The sequence below is a fragment of the Patagioenas fasciata genome, chromosome 3 (genome assembly GCF_037038585.1).
Source record: "Patagioenas fasciata isolate bPatFas1 chromosome 3, bPatFas1.hap1, whole genome shotgun sequence".
Taxonomy (NCBI): domain Eukaryota; kingdom Metazoa; phylum Chordata; class Aves; order Columbiformes; family Columbidae; genus Patagioenas; species Patagioenas fasciata.
Genome location: NC_092522.1, coordinates 125,952,574 through 125,968,244, shown reverse-complemented (window position 1 = coordinate 125,968,244; position 15,671 = coordinate 125,952,574). Strand labels below are relative to the sequence as shown.

General features: G+C 69.3%; 1 protein-coding gene and 4 non-coding genes across 6 annotated transcripts; 3 read left to right on the top strand and 2 right to left on the bottom strand.

The window, feature by feature from the left end:
• The first annotated feature begins 616 nt into the window (after window positions 1–616).
• LOC136100690 (U1 spliceosomal RNA) lies at window positions 617–780 on the top strand. The gene has a single exon (XR_010651228.1). It is a non-coding gene; the product is annotated as a U1 spliceosomal RNA (small nuclear RNA).
• Window positions 781–1,239: 459 nt separating this feature from the next.
• LOC136100691 (U1 spliceosomal RNA) lies at window positions 1,240–1,403 on the bottom strand. Its single transcript, XR_010651229.1, has one exon. It is a non-coding gene; the product is annotated as a U1 spliceosomal RNA (small nuclear RNA).
• A 1,610-nt stretch (window positions 1,404–3,013) lies between these two features.
• Window positions 3,014–3,177, top strand: LOC136100693 (U1 spliceosomal RNA). Its single transcript, XR_010651230.1, has one exon. It is a non-coding gene; the product is annotated as a U1 spliceosomal RNA (small nuclear RNA).
• Window positions 3,178–4,079: 902 nt separating this feature from the next.
• On the bottom strand, window positions 4,080–4,243 carry LOC136100694 (U1 spliceosomal RNA). Its single transcript, XR_010651231.1, has one exon. It is a non-coding gene; the product is annotated as a U1 spliceosomal RNA (small nuclear RNA).
• Window positions 4,244–4,690: 447 nt separating this feature from the next.
• Window positions 4,691–14,959, top strand: TMEM214 (transmembrane protein 214). 2 transcript variants are annotated; one of them, XM_065835452.2, is made up of 17 exons: window positions 4,691–4,851; window positions 5,210–5,409; window positions 7,094–7,244; window positions 8,035–8,169; window positions 9,321–9,403; window positions 9,887–9,992; window positions 10,662–10,743; window positions 10,968–11,069; window positions 11,148–11,289; window positions 11,390–11,481; window positions 11,570–11,618; window positions 12,091–12,195; window positions 12,560–12,677; window positions 13,102–13,198; window positions 13,453–13,621; window positions 13,947–14,098; window positions 14,705–14,959. In XM_065835452.2, the coding sequence occupies exons 1-17, from the start codon at window positions 4,710–4,712 to the stop codon at window positions 14,829–14,831; spliced, it is 2,052 nt and encodes a 683-aa protein (XP_065691524.2). In that variant the 5' UTR covers window positions 4,691–4,709; the 3' UTR covers window positions 14,832–14,959. The 2 variants fall into 2 exon arrangements, with proteins under 2 accessions (XP_065691524.2, XP_065691523.2); XM_065835451.2 differs by having other exon boundaries at window positions 12,082–12,195.
• Window positions 14,960–15,671: the final 712 nt, after the last annotated feature.

Genomic DNA, 15,671 nt, shown 5'->3' with positions numbered 1-15,671 from the left:
GCCGCTGCTGCCGGGGCGGGCGGGGGGTTCCCGTGGCCCCGGCCTGGGCGGGTGCGGCAGCCGGGCGCGAACGGGGCTGGGGGGCGGGTCCCCCCGCCCGGGTGCTCCCGGCAGCGGTGGCCCCAAGCCGAGGCCTCCCCGCGGGGACACAGCCGGTGCCCCGCCGGGTCGCGGGGCGGCCCATGGGGAGCCGAGGCCGCTGCTGCTCCACAGGCGGGGCAGCCGGAACCCCCGGGACAGCGGGAACCCCCCGGGACAGCGGGAGCCCCCGGGACAGCGGGAGCCCCCCGAGACAGCGGGAGCCCCCCGAGACAGCGGCGCCGCGATCCGGGCTCGGCCCAGCGGGGATCCCCCCGTGCGCCGGGGCCGCCAGGGTGGGGCGCTGAGGGGGGCGTGGCCATGCAGATCAGTCCCCGCACGGGCCGCCGGGAGCTCCCGTTCACGACAACGCCGCCGCGAGTCTGCGCATCTCCTGCGTGGGCGCTGAGCGGAGGCAACTGACCGTGGGGCGCGAGGCGCTGCGTGGGTGTGTGGGGGGGTACGGGTGCGGCGCGGGGTGTCCGTGTGCTGGGGGTGTGCGGGGCGGCGTGGGGCGGCGCGGGCGCGGGTATGGGGCATACTTACCTGGCAGGGGAGACACCATGATCAAGCAGGTGGTTTTCCCAGGGCGAGGCTCATCCCTTGCACTCCGGGTGTGCTGACCCCTGCGATTTCCCCAAATGCGGGAAACTCGACTGCATAATTTGTGGTAGTGGGGGACTGCGTTCGCGCTCTCCCCTGGCTTTGCGTGGTTAAAAACAGACTTGATGCTCACCGGGAGAGTCGTTGAGGAGTTTGTGAGGAGGTTTCCTGGTGAGGCTCTGCTTGGGAGTGGGGGTCGCGGCGGGTTCCTCCAGCCGGGTGCTGTGGCCGTGGCGGCCGGACCCGCGCGGGCCGCTCTCACACACGGCGGAGCCTTCGCGTGCCCGCCGCCGCTCACTCGCGGTAGTTCCCGTCGTGCACGCGGAGACACCGTCCCCGGCTCCTGAGGGCACCGCTGCCCGTGCCCGGGACGGGACGTGCTCGCGGACACGACGGGCCGCGCGCTTCGCACGGCTCCCGCCTTTCCTTCCAGCGAGAGACCGGGCTCCCACACCGCGCAGAGAAACGGCACCCGACGGGGGCTGGGCAAGGACGCCCTCAAGAGCAGCAACCCCAGAAGCTCCATCATTTTTTAGCTCTGTCGTTAACCACGCTTGCCAGGGGAGAGCGCGAACGCAGTCCCCCACTACCACAAATTATGCAGTCGAGTTTCCCGCATTTGGGGAAATCGCAGGGGTCAGCACACCCGGAGTGCAAGGGATGAGCCTCGCCCTGGGAAAACCACCTGCTTGATCATGGTGTCTCCCCTGCCAGGTAAGTATGCCCCACACCCGCGCCCGCGCCGCCCCACGCCGCCCCGCACACCCCCAGCACACGGACACCCCGCGACGACACCCGCGCACGCCCCACGCCACGCCCCGGACCGCGCCCCGCGTCTCGCCCGCACGCGGCGCCCACGAAGCGCTCCCCACGCCCGTGACTGCCGTGGTCGTGGCGCGGGGAGCTCCCGTCATGCCGCGCGGGGACTGATCTGCATGGCCACGCCCTACGCGCAAGGCCCCGCCCCTGCCGCTTCCAAACGGCTCTGCCGCCAGCGGCGCGAGCTGCATGGCCCCGCCCCCGCCCGCAAGGCAGCGCCACCAGGCGGCGGCGCGGAGCGCTCGCCCGTCCACCCGTGCCCGCCGCGTCCGCGACAGTCCTGACAGCGTCACTGTCACGTCTCCAGCACCGGCCACAGCGCCGGGAGCCCCACGGGGCGGGCGGGAGGCGCTGCCATGGTCGGGCACCGCGGGAGGTGCGCGGAGGGGTCAGCAGGACGGGTGATGGGGGGAGCAGCCATGAGCAAGCCCTTGAGACAAGGCTGGGCCAGGTGCAGCCCCGTGGGAGCTGAGTTGCCCGAGGTGACATAGACCACGAGAAGGGATCTGTACACAGGGGACCTGGTGGCACAGGAGTGGCAGAGGCAGAGGCACTGGACACCTGCATCACCCCGGGCTTTGGGGTCCCAGTGCCCAAGCAAAAGCTGGAGCAAGGGACAATGCCCCTGGCCAGGGATCAGAGCAGGGGACACATCAGCAGCATCCAGGACACGGGGGAGTCCCCAGCCCCCGTGGGATGCACCGGCTGTGTGGCAGCAGCTGGCAGGATTGTCACAAACCACGGTCAGTGACCTGTGCTCGGTCACGGTGGTGGCAGGGGAGCCTGCGGGCACAGAAAGGCAAAGGTCACCCCGTGCCACACGCAGCTGCCCCCAGCGCAGGAGCAGCCGAGCCCGACAGCGGCACCGGCACCTGTGAGGCCTCTGGGGAGTGTCAGCTCCGCGGTGGGAGCCCGGGGACAAGGACAGATGGACGCCGGCTGACCCCCGGCCAGCGCAGGGCGGTGCTGAGCACGGCCGGGACCGAGGGGCCAAAGCCGTAGGGGCGGCCACGGCCAGGAGCCAGGACGGCGGCCGGAGCGGAGCTCAACGCAGCACCGACCCGGGGGCTGCCGCGGCACCGCACCCGGAGCTGCGGGACGGGTCCCCGGGAGGCCCGAGGGTGCGGCTGGGGCCGGTGACAGCGGCACCGCGGGGCACGAGGAGAGGCAGCGAGCCGGGAAGCGGCCCGGGAACCTCGAACCGGGAACGCGCACGGGCGGGGCCATGCAGCTCGCGCCGCTGGCGGCAGAGCCGTTTCGAAGGAGCAGGGGCGGGGCCTTGCGCGTAGGGCGTGGCCATGCAGATCAGTCCCCGCGCGGCATGACGGGAGCTCCTCGAGCCACGACCACGGCAGTCGCGGGCGTGGGGAGCGCCGCGTGGGCGCCGCGTGCGGGCGAGACGCGGGGCGCGGTCCGGGGCGTGGCGTGGGGCGTGCGCGGGTGTCGTCGCGGGGTGTCCGTGTGCTGGGGGTGTGCGGGGCGGCGTGGGGCGGCGCGGGCGCGGGTGTGGGGCATACTTACCTGGCAGGGGAGACACCATGATCAAGCAGGTGGTTTTCCCAGGGCGAGGCTCATCCCTTGCACTCCGGGTGTGCTGACCCCTGCGATTTCCCCAAATGCGGGAAACTCGACTGCATAATTTGTGGTAGTGGGGGACTGCGTTCGCGCTCTCCCCTGGCAAGCGTGGTTAAAAGCAGGTTTCTGTTACGTTGTGGCCGTTGTTAGTGCGGTGTTCGGTGTTGTTGGGTCGGGTGTGCCGTGGAGTGTCCGTAAGGGGCCGTGTCCCGGAAAACGGCCGCGGACAGGGGGCCAAGGGCGGTTTGCGAGGAGCGAGGAGCAGCGCTTCCGCCGCGCGCCGCCCGCTCCCAGGATCGCTCTCCGACCGGCTGTGCGCGGTTCGCACTTCTTGGTGTTTATTCCGTGCACCTACTGCGTATTCCTTCGTTTCCACGCGTAGTCAATGCATCCCACTCAAGTTATTTCCACAGCCCCGCCCTGTGCCGGCAGTCCCTCTTCGGCATCGAGTCCGTCAGGGGTCTCCGGTGCCCCCGGTGTCGCTCCTTGACCCGGTTTATTGACCGTGCCCGTTGTCGCTTTGTGCTGCTGCCCAGCAAAGGTCACGCGGCTCTTCATTCAGGGAACACCGCGCTCGCCCAGCTCGCCCGCCACGGCCGCCCCGCTTCGCCTCGTGTCCAGGGCCCGCACAGCTGCTGCTTCTCTCTCAGGTTTGTTACATTAGACCTGGTCTTGCTACGTCTGGCTTGGGGGTTTCTGATTTCGTTCTCTCGCTGTGGGGCTCCGCTGGTTCAGGTCGCTGCGGCGACACGGGGCCCGGGTTTACCGGTGGGAACGGGTTCCCGTGATCTCAAACCCACGGAAGGAGCCAAGTGGAAATCAGCACGGAAAGGAGCTGCCTGTGTGGTTGGGGACGCGGTGGCTCCGGCACGGCTGCAGCACCGCCGATCGGGGACTCGCGGGATACCCACGCACCCGCTCTGCTAGAATGGGGTGATTTGTGAACGCACAGATGTGCAAGCGCGGTTTGTAGTCATCTGAGCTCTGCTTTTAACCATTGAAGCCAGGGGAGAGCGCGAACGCAGTCCCCCACTACCACAAATTATGCAGTCGAGTTTCCCGCATTTGGGGAAATCGCAGGGGTCAGCACACCCGGAGTGCAAGGGATGAGCCTCGCCCTGGGAAAACCACCTGCTTGATCATGGTGTCTCCCCTGCCAGGTAAGTATGCCTCACACCCGCGCCCGCGCCGCCCCACGCCGCCCCGCACACCCCCAGCACACGGACACCCCGCGCCGCATCCGTACCCCCCATACACCCACGCAGCGCCTCGTGCCCCACGGTCAGTTGCCTCCGCTCAGCGCTCACACAACAGTCGCGCACACTCGCGGCGGCGATGTCGTGACGCGGAAGCTCCCGGCGGCCCGCGCGGGGACTGATCTGCATGGCCACGCCCTGCTCTGCAGGCCCCGCCCTTCCCTCCGCCCTACCCTGGGTTGTGCGGCGCCCGGGGCTCCGGGAGAAGGCGGGGCCTTCCCGGGGGGCGGGGCGCATTGGCCACGCCCCAGCCGGGCCTGCGATGCCCGGTCACGTGGCGGGGCGGGGCGCAGACGTGGCAGCCGCCGCGCGGGGCGCGTGTGCGCGGCCGCACCAATGGGCGGGCGCGGCGCCGCCTCCCGCTCCCCGCTCGGCGCGATGGCGGCGGCTCCGGGCGCGCTGTCGGGCGGCGGCGGCCGCTGGGAGGTGGTGCGCAAGGGCCGGCGGCCCGCGGGCGGCACCGGCAGCCGCCGCGCCCTGGGAGAGGCCAACGCCGGCCGCGCTGGGCTGCCCATGGCCGGTGAGTGCGGCGGGGCCGCGCCGGCTGTCACCGCGCCGCGGGGCCGGCTGTGCGGGGCCGGCTGTGCGGGGCCGGCTGTGCGGGACCGGCTGTGCGGGACCGGCTGTGCGGGGCCGGGGAGGTTTGCTGGGCTGGGCGGTCGGTCCCGCACGCGTGGCTGCGAGCCGGGGGGCTGTGCCCTGCGCGGGCCGGGCTGGCGGGACCGGGGGTTCGCGGCGGCTGCGTTCCGGGACGGACCCGTCTCTGTCCCCGTCTCCGTCCCCAGCCAGGGTGGGCCGGGTGCGTCCCCGGGCCCCGCGGGTCGGTGCAGCCGGTGCTCCGGGGGTCCTCAGCCACTTCCTGTCCTTCCCCGTTGCAGCCCCCATCGCCACCTCCGACACCATCTTCGAGCTGGGCTTCGAGAAGGCGCTGAAGAAGCAGAACAAGGAGCAGGTGCCCCCGGCCCCGGAGCCGCCGCAGCGCCGGCAGCACGCGGGGAAAGGCACCAAGAAGCCACCAGCGAACGACGCCGGAGCCAAGCCGGGGAAATGCCGCTCGCTGGAGGAAGCGCTGAGAGCCGTGAGTGCCGGGCCGCACCGGCTGCCCCGGGGCTGCCATCTCGTCAGCCGGAGGCGGCGGCACAGGAGCACCGTGCCCCGCGTGGGTTCGGTGTCACCGCGTGGGCTCGCGACCCCTCGGGAGGAGGCCGAGGTTCAGTCTCACGCCACAGCCCCGTGTGCCAGGACACCCGCGGGCTCGGTACCGCCTGGGGACGAGCCCTGTGCCGCGCTGCCTGCAGCCCGGGGCGGCTCTGGGAGCGGAGCAGACGGTGCTTGGCGCTTTGGCAAGTGCCGCGCTGGCCCGGGAGACGCGGCTGCTGCTGGGGGTTGGGGGTTGTGCTTCTGGTGTCGGCAGGAGCAGAACGGCAGGAGGTGGCTGGGAGGGAACGTCTGGTTTCTTTCTTCACCCCTCCCTGTCTGCTGCCCGAGAGGAATCTTGAGAAAGCCTCCTTGGTGAAACCTCCTCCCTGTCGCACCAGCGAGGTCCTGGGAGCCGTTTCTGCAGCTCCTGCGCTCCAGACAAATCTGTAGAACTTGTTTGTCTCCATCCCACCCATCCTTACGCTGTCTGAGTGCAGTCTGGGTTTCAGCACGGAGCCCCACATTGACTCTCTGAGGGGACGTGTCCGCTGGGGGGCTGCCCGGGCCGCCCCCCGCCCCATGCGGTGCCCCACCCCGCTGGGCACACGGTGCTGCGCATCCCGCAGTCCACGTTGGACAGACGGAGCACAACGGACGTGTCTGTTCTGAACAGACGTTCCTCGGGGAGGGTGGCTGGGGCCGGTGTGCTGCCCGGTGGCCGCTCCGCGCGGCTCGGCAGCCGCAGGCGCCGTGCGCCTGGTGCCCTGTCGGCTTTGCTGACAGCATTGGTTGTTTTTTGACATTGCAGCAGCTGCTTTTTCTTACTCTTCTTTTCAAAATGGTTGCAAAAACAACCGTGTGGGAAAAGGTACCCAGCTCAGGTTCAGTAATGTGCTGTGACTGAAATCCAGCACGTACGGAGGCATCAGGCTGCAAACTTAGAGTCTCGCTGCATCTGCCGAGCGCCCTGAGGGCGGCTGGGGCGCCTGGCCCTGCCAGCCCACCGGTCACCGAGCTGAAGCACCCGCGGTAACCACGTTTTTGGCAGATGGCGCGGGGGAGGAGGGTGAGAGGGCGTGAGCCGCTGGCCACGCTCACCGCTCACAGCCCATCACTTGCCTGTTGTTGGCTGCGTGGCTCTCGATGGCCGCGGCTGCATTCCCGGTGTGGGGCTGGCGGTGCCGGCGCAGCCGGACGGTGCTGGGCTGGCCCTGCCGTGCTGGTGCGCCGGTGGTTTGTGCGGAGCCGCCGGTCCCGGCACCTGCGGGAAGGTGGAACCGGGCTCCGGGGGGGAAAAGCCCATTCGCGCAGCCCTCCCGCCGTCCCCGCTCTGGGGTCTCGGCAGCCCCACCGGCGCCGGGCGCCGCGGTTCCCCGCGGGTTCTGCTGCTCTGCGGGAGCAGCCTTGGCCAGTCGGAAGAAAATTTCCAGTACCAGAGTAGGCGCTGTTTCCAGGCCGGTGCTCCCGTCCGCGTCTGTGGGTGGGGGACGTGGGTTTCCGTGGGGGTGGGCGGCGCTTCCCCCGTGCCCAGCGCCCCCTGGGAGCGGAAGGTGACTCTTTGTTCAGTGCTCTTTGAGCGGTTCCGTGCGCCCCAGATCAAACGTCTGTGCTGTCACTTGCAGCTGGACCTGGTGGATCTGCAGAAGGAGCTGGAGAAGAGCCAGAGCGTGTTCCCCGAGAACCCCTCGGTCTGGGTGAAGGACCTGGCCAGTTACCTCAACTACAAGCTGCAGGCGCCGCGGAGCGACCCGGCGCTCAGCCAGCACCCCCACGGTCAGTGCTGCGGGGGGACGGGGCGCGGGAGCAGCGCGGGACACCCCTGCCCACCCGCCGTCCCGGGGTGCGGTCGGGCTGGATGGGACCCCCGAGGTCCCACGGGAGGAGCCGAAGGGGCTCGGCGCTGTGTTCTGTGCCGGTTTGTCCTGTGCGGGTCTCAGGGCGCGGGTTGAAGGGCAGCTCGCTGCATACGCGGTTTTTAGAAAGGTGGGACCACCAGGACCAGAACAGTCGCAGACAGGAGGGGGCAAGGTCCCCTGTTTCCCCTGAGACAAACTGTCCCCAGTCCGGGCTCGTTCCCGGCAAACCGAGACGTTGGGCTTTGCTTTTCCCCGTCTCTCCACACAGGGAACTTGGTCATAAAAAAGGCACAAGATTGTGGGTTTTTAGCAAATAAAATGGGGATTATTTCTTGCCTGTCTGGTGTCACTATAATTGACTTTCCTTGCCTACCAAGGCAATGAGGCTGAGCACAGCTGGCACATCAGAGATTTCCCCAGTCGCCCCTTCTCCGTGGGGACCTGAGACCTGCACCTGTTGTTGTGGGAGTCGGGAACCAGCGCGCGGGTGTCCCCACTCGTGTGGCCGGGATGTTCTCCCGGGTTTCCCCTTCGTGCTGGTCCGCGCTCGCTGCCAGTGCGGCGGTGGGGAAACCAGAGCCCCCCCCTCGTGCGTGTGTCCCATCCCCGGTGCTGGGTCTGGTGTGCCTGGTGCGGGGTGACCGGCCCGCGGTGGCTGCTGAGCCTGCGCGGCACCGGGGCTGCTCACGGCCCCCGTGCCGGCCCAGACTACCCGTACAGCCTGGTGGGCCGGGAGCTGCGGAGCATCATCCGGACGCTGCTGGGGCGGGCGGCCAGCGTGCTGGAGCTCTTCTTCGACCACTGCATCTACACCATGCTGCAGGAGCTGGACAAGACCCCAGGTGAGGCGTGGCGGCTCCGGGCTCCCCCGTGTGCCAGGGTGGTTCTGCCGGGTGCTCCGGCGCTGGGGTTTTCTGGCCGTGGGGACGCTGCTGCTGCTCCTTGGCGAGTTTAAGAGCTCTCTCGAGCTCCTCTGTGGGAAACTCCTGCACGTCTCGCACCGGTGAGGGGTTTCTGCCGGGCGGCCATCGCAGCGGTGCCAAACGCTGCTGCGGGCGCTGGGGTGAGGGGTGACCCTGGTGTCGAGGAGTCACGGGCTGGTGGGAAACGCCTTCCCCGGGGCTTCCACACCAGGCGCGTTGCTGCGGTGTTTCAAACGGGGCCTTTTGGCTGTAGCAGGCGGGCACTGGCTGCCGCGGCGGTGTCGGGGGGTCCCGTCCTGGCTGCCGCGGCGGTGTCGGGGGGTCCCGTCCTGGCTGCCGCGGCGGTGTCGGGGGGTCCCGTCCTGGCTGCCGCGGCGGTGTCGGGGGGTCCCGTCCTGGCTGCCGCGGCGGTGTCGGGGGTCCCGTCCTGGCTGCCGCCGGCGAGCACATGAACGCCGGGTATTTGTTAGCAAATGGTCGAGCTGCTCCTTTGGTGTGGGACCGGCATTTGCCTGTGATTTGGGAAGATGCTCGGCTGCTGGCGGAGCTGCCTGGGGTTGGTCTGCAGCTCTGCCAAGCGCTGGTCACCACTGGTTACCACTGGTCACCACTGCCCTTGTCTGCCTGGCCGCTGTGAGCTGGTGTGGCTGGTGTGTTGGGTGAAAGCCCATTGTGTCCCGGGGAGGCCGCTGGCAGCAGTGGGACTGCGCTGGGGAGCAGGACGAGCGCAAGGACCCCCACCCCCTGCCGCGGGGACCCCCACCCCCTGCTGCGGCCACGCCACCCTTCCCCAGGCCAGCAGAGCTGGAGGTGTCACTGCCCAGTGCTCAAGAACAAGGGGGTCCCCTGAGCCCTCCTCCTCCTCGGGAGCTCCGGGCCGGGGGCGGTGACGGTGCTGGTGCCTGTGGTGCAGGGCAGGTCTGTGGGTCCATCGGGCTCCTGGGGGCAGAGGACCCGGGGGGCAGGGCACCCCCGCCGTGCGGGGCTGCTCCCAGGAGCGGGGTGGGGGTCCCGCCTTGGGGCTCCCCGGGAGCGCGTGGGGCCGGGCTGAGGGCTGTGCTGTGTTCCAGGGGAGTCCCTGCACGGGTACCGGATCTGCATCCAGGCCCTGCTCCTGGACCGGCCCAAGATCGCCACGGCCAGCCTGGGCAAGGTGAGCGGGCACCGGGAGCGCGGCGCCGCTCCCGCCGGGGTCCCGCAGCCGCTGTGCCGCGAGCTGCCCTGGGCCAAGAGGAGCCAGGGTCTCCAGTCCCGCCGGGCTCCCCAGATGTGCCAGAGCCCTGCGAGTGTTGCTGTCCCGCGGCGTCCGGGCTCTGAAGTCCTCCCAAAGCTCGTGCTCCCTCCCTGCTCTGTCCCCTCGGGGTGGCGGGGTCGTGTCTGTCCCTGGCAGCCGTGGGGCACAAATGAGGGTTTCTGGGGCAGGCCAAGCAGGTGCCGCCGTGGCTCAGCTGCCGTCCAGCACCACGCGGTGCCGGCAGCTCCGCGTCCCCAGGGCTGGGTTTGGGGGACACAGAGCAGCTCCAGCCCCCCCAGGGCTGAGGGTCCCTCCTGGGGCTGCTCTGGCTCGTCTGCGGCAGCGTTGGGGCGGGACGGGCTGGGGCTCTTCCCCATTAACGTGTCCTTGTCCTGCCCCCAGTACTTGGAAGTGCTGCGGTCACACCAGAACCGGCCAGCAAAGTGTCTCACCGTGCTCTGGGCGCTGGGACAGGCCGGGTTCGCCGACCTGCACGAGGGGCTGAAAGGTGAGAGCCGGGAGCGCGGTGACAGCCAGGCCCGGTGCCGCGCTCCCGCTGCCGTCACCGCTCGGGCGTGGGGTCCCCTTCAAACCGTGTCCCCTGGGCTGGTCGCCCCGCAGAGGGGAGCGGCTTGTGCTGGCGGGCGGGGGCAGAGGCACAAGCGCCCGGTGTTCGTGGGACGCTGTGGAGCTGCGTGAGGGGTTCGTTGTTTGGGGGCAACCGGAGATGTGGCACAACACACGGTGCTCGCAGGGGGCGAGTCTGCCCGGCCCCGGCGGCGCCTGAGCCACCGAAACTGCCCCCGTGGCACCCTGGCTCCAGAGCACCTGCCCGGCTGGGGCAGGAGCCGCGGGCTCCCGGGAGCCGTCCTGCCTGGGGAACGGGGGACGAGCTGCTCGCGTTCCCCTGCCAGCGTGAGGCAGCGCGGCCGCCCGAGCCCTTCCGAGGGTGGGTCCGTCTGTCTGGGGATCTGTCTGTCTAGAGATCTGTCCGTCTGTCTGTCTGTTTGTCTGGGGGTCTGTCTGTCTGGTCGCCTGCCGGTGTTTTGGAGGGGGACGCGGGTGGGTTGTGTCCTGGGTTTGGTCTGAGTGTCAGTGGCTGCTGCGGCCCCGCAGCGCCCGTGCTGATGTCCCGGGGACACGCGGGGGCTCCGTGTGACGCCGCGCCTCTCCGCAGTCTGGCTCGGCGTCATGCTGCCGGTGCTCGGGATCAAGACACTCTCCCCGTACGCTGTCTCCTACCTGGACCGTCTGCTGATGTGAGTTACCCCTCGCCATTGTTATTGGGTCCCTTCGTTAAGGGGAATGAGCGCTGGCCCGGGCTGTGCTGGGGCGTGGGGCCGTGCCCACGGGAACACCCGAGCGAGGGGTGTGGGTGTGCGTGTGGGTGTGCATGTGGGTGTGCGTGTGGGTGTGCGTGTGGGTGTGCATGTGGGTGTGCCGGGCAGCCCGTCCGCCCCCTGACGGGGTTCGTGCCGCGCAGGATGCACCCAAACCTGACCAAAGGCTTCGGGATGATTGGCCCCAAGGATTTCTTCCCCCTCCTGGACTTCGCCTTCATGCCCAACAACTCCCTGCCGCCCAGGTACCCCCGCACACCCGCACCGAGCGCGGGCTGAGCCGGGTGACCGCCCGGCCCCCGGCAGCCCCTGCGTGTCCCCAGCCTGCAGGAGCAGCTGCGCCGGCTCTACCCGCGCCTGAAGGTGCTGGCGTTCGGCGCGAGGCCCGAGGCCGCCCTGCACACCTACTTCCCGTCCTTCCTCTCGCGGGCCACGCCGAGCTGCCCCCCCAGCATGAAGAAGGAGGTGAGCGCCGGGCTGTGCGGGGTTTGGGCGTCCAGCTGTGCCGGGGTTTGTGCCACACGGGGGACGCGGACGGGCTGTGACACTGCTGCGCTGTCCCCAGCTCCTGACCTCCCTGAGCCAGTGCCTGAGCCTGGACCCGCTGAGCTTTGGCGTCTGGCGGCAGCTCTACACCAAGCACCTCTCCCAGTCCAGGTGGGTCCCCCTGCCGCGCCGCGGGCCCCCACAGCGGTTAAATCGCTGCTCGGAGCTCTGGGCACAGCCCCCCGTTTTCCACCCCCAGTTTGCTTCTGAACCATCTGCTGGAGTCCTGGGACAGCAGCAGCAAGACGGTAGGAGCTGTGGGGACAGGTCCCCGGGGTGCGGGGACAGCGCGTGTGCTGCGGCAGGTTCCCGTGTGAGCGGCGTCCCCGCGGCACCGTGTGTCCTGGTACTGCCGCAGCGGCTCAGCCGGTGCCTGGGGCGCCCGGGTCCCTGTGCAGGGACAGGCAGCACCTGCGCGGGCAGGGCAGACGTTCCGGACTCAGCCCCGCGTTGACTTTGCTGCTCTGGCGCTGTGGGGGTGGCGCTGGCCGTGGCTCAGGGTCCCCAGAGGAGCCACACGGCTCCGGGTGACAGCGTCTGGGTCGGCCAAGGCACTCGGCCTCTGCAGGGCCCTTGGGGGTGTCCCCGCAGCCCGGGGTGCCCTGTGTCCCGGTGTTCCTGCCCCTCCCAGCCCCGCGACCCCGCAGCCCGCGGTGCCAGGTGTGCGGTGCTGCCGGTGCGGGGCCTGAGGCCGCTCTCGCTGTCCCCGAGGTGCGGCAGTCGCTGCAGGAGACGGTTCGCTCCTTCAAAGTGACAAACGAGGAGCTGGCGGCGAGAGGGTCCAGTGGCGCCCAGGATGTGGCCGCCTGCGATGCCGCCTGCAAGGTGAGCCGGGCAGCACCGCGGCTGCCGTGGCAGCCGGGTTTCGGCTCTGCGCTGGGTTTCGGCTCCATGTTCAGTTTTGACTGGGTGCTGCGTTTCACCTCCATGTTCGGTTTTGACTCGGCGCCGCGTTCCGGCTCCGTGCTGGGTTGCGGTCAGCTTCGCCCGCCGCCGCCACGCGCTGGGCTGGGGACCCCGCAGCGGCACATCTGCAGGACACGCTGGGGACAGATGGCGCTGGCCCCTGTCCATCCGCCCAGCTGCTGGGCAGATGACACTGGTTTCACGGGGACGCCGGGGCGGGGGAAGGGCCAAGCCGCTGGCCCCGGGAGCCGCGGTGACGGCGCCGCATCCTCCTGCCCAACAGGAGCTGCTGCGCAGGATGCGGGGCCGGGGCTTCCCCTGGCAGCGGCTGCTGCTCGTCCTCCTGGTCTTCGCGGCCGGATTCCTGCTGCACGACGTCCGCACACACGGCTCCTTCCAGGGTACGCGGCGGCTGCGCTGGGGGACGTCCCTGGGGACGGGAACTGCCCTGAGCGGAGCCCCCGCGCAGCCCTGTCCTCACTGGGGCTGTGAATGGGTGTGCGTGAGGGTCCCTGGGGGCTGTGGGGTGTGCGTGGGGGTCCCTGGGAGCTGTTGGGGGTCCCTGGGGGACCATGGGCCGTGCTGGGCCGGACGCTCTCGCAGGCTGCAGACAGAGCCCTGCCTGTCCCCTCTTGGGAGGGTTCCCGCAGAGCTGCCCTGACCCGGGTTCTCTCTGCTCGGTATTTCCGGCCCCCTTTGTCCCACCCCGGAGCATTTCGCGAGGTGTTTTGCAGAGCAGCTCAAGCCGTGTGTCCCTGGGAGGGGCCCCGGGGACAGCCCGAGCACGCACGGGGCTGCGCAGGGAACGGCTCTTGTCTCTTGCAGCCTCCTCCTCCGCTCGGCTGCTCCGCGACTGGGGCGTCCTGCCGGCCTGGCAGCGCGCCTGGCACACGGTCTGGCACGGCTGCCGCCAGGGGCTCAGGTCAGTGGCAGCGGCAGCAGGGGCTGAGACCTCGGGGAGCCCCTGTCGGGGTGTTCCCAGCTCTGCTGGGCGCTTCCAGCTCACTTCTCACCTTCTCCTCCTCCCTTGGCCTGTGCAGCAGTGCTGGTGCCCATGTGCTCCACAGCTCTGCCGGTGGTGCCGGTGCAGCCCCGGTCCCGGTGCAGCCTCGGTGCCGGTGCAGCCCGTAGCCGGGGCGGCCGGCGCTGCCTCAGCCGGCGCTCACTCTCTCGCAGGTGGCTGGAGCGGAGCCTGCCCGGCCTGGGCTCCGGGGCGGCCGCCGTGCTGCAACCGCAGCTGGAGCTGCTGTGGGCGGGGAGCGTCGAGGTGGCCCTGTTCGTGTCCCAGCAGTGCTCGGCCCTGCTGGCCCAGCTCCGCAGCGGCCTGCCCTGGCTCGCCGAGTGGGTAAGGACGGTGCCGCGTGCGCTGGAGGGGACAAGGGACCCCAGCGGGGCCACAGCCCACGGGGGCTTGTGAGAGCAAAGGGCCTGTGCCGGGCTCTGCCAGGGCACGAGGGGGACGGTGATATCCCTGTCACTGCTTGTGCCCACCGGTCACTGCGAGCTGCTGGTGCGGGGGTCTGGGAGGAGGAGGCACCGCAGCAGGGCTGTGACAGACACCACAGCTGGGCTGTGGCACCGCAGCCGGGCTGTGACACTGCTCTGTCCCCCTTGGCTGTGGCCCCACGTGAAGGGGCAGTTGTTAACCCTCTGCCATCTCTGTCCCACAGCTCCAGTCCCGTGTCCCCGAGTCGCTGCTGCACGTGGCCGAGTGCGTGCGGGAGCTGCTGCTGTTCCTGGTGCGGAGCTGCCTGCTGCCGCTGCTGGAGGGGCTGGCGGCCGCGCTGCGCCACGGCTGGGACCGCTGGGCCGACTCCTGCAAGTGAGCACGTCCTGCGTGTCCCTGCACCTCCCTGCGTGTCCCTGGACCTCCCTGCATGTCCCTGCTGTGCTGCAGCCGCAGCCCTGGCGCAGCGGAGTGTCTGTCCCTGTCCTGGCTGGGGCTGGGACGTGGCACCAGGGTTGGTGTCACTGCGGTCACATAGAGAGCTCCTGTCCCCAAGCTGTACCCCTGCCACAGGCCGGCTGTGTTCCCCTATGTCCTTGTGTCACCCGTGGGTGTCCCAGCTGTGTGTCACCCCTTTGCCGCCTGGGGAGCAGGGCGGCAGCCGTCACGGTGCTGCCCTTGCCGCAGAGCTAGCGCCGCGCTCCTCGGGGCAGAGGGTGGGGGTGACAGAGCTGGTGACTCAGTTGTCACCTCTGCAGCGCTGGGGGATCACAGCCAGACTGGGGGCACTGCAGGAGAGGGACCCCGTGCCCCGGCTGCTGGTCCCCGTGCCCCGGCTGCTGGTCCCCATGCCCAGCTGCCCCCTCCGCACCTCCCGCTGGGGCGGCTCTGGTGGCCCCTGGGCTCCTAACACTGGGGATGGGTGGCCACTGCTGCCATGGCCCTGTCCCCCCGCCCTGACGTGTCCCTTTGGCGTTGCAGCGGGGACGTGTCCTGGGCCTGCGTGCGCGAGCAGCTCGGCAGCCTCACCTACTCCTCCTGGGTTTACCTGCACAACACGACCGTGGCCGTCACCAACTGGGCGCTGGCCGCGATTTCGGGACACTGACGCGGTGCCGAGGAGCCGCGCTGGGCCGGCGGCAGCGCCGGGACGCGCGCGGGGACTTTGGGCTGAACCGGGGCGAGCGGGGCGGTTTTGTTCTCTCCTGCAAACACAAACACGCTGGGTTCCCCGTGGCTGCGCCCTGGCTGCTCCCTCCGCCGGGGCACGGCCGCGCTGCCCTTGGCTCGCCGAGACCCCCGCTTCCCGCGGCAGGGCTGCGCGGCACACGCGTGTGCGTATGGACACACATGTACATATGAGTGCTTACCGGGGGTGTGTACACGTGTGTTCTTATCGACGTGTGTATTTGGGGATGTGTGCACGTGTATGTGTGTGCATACATGTGTCGTGTATGTATTGGTGTACAAGCGTGCATATGCATGTGTGCTTATATACAGGTGCGTACATCAGCATGCACATGTGTGTATATAGGTGTGTGCACACATGTGCATGTGCATACACATGGTTTTATGCATGTGTGTATATAGATGTATGCACATGTGAATGTGTGTGTATGCGTATTTGTGTGCACATGCATGTGTTATGTACAGGCAAGCCCATAAGTGTGCGGGCGTGTGTGTAAATGCATGTGTGTGTAAATGCAGGTGTGTGTCCATGGCTGCATGTACTTGTGTTCTTATGTACAGGCACACAAGTGTGTGCACACGTGTGTAGGTTGTGCACATATGTCTGCATGTCCATGTGTGTGCATATGAGCGTGTGTGTATAGACACGCGCACAGACGTGTGCACACCTGTGTGCGTGCTCACGTGCACATGTGTGTACGTGTGTCGGAGGTGTGTGCACATACACGCACACAGGTGTGGTTCGTGCAGGTTCACGTCC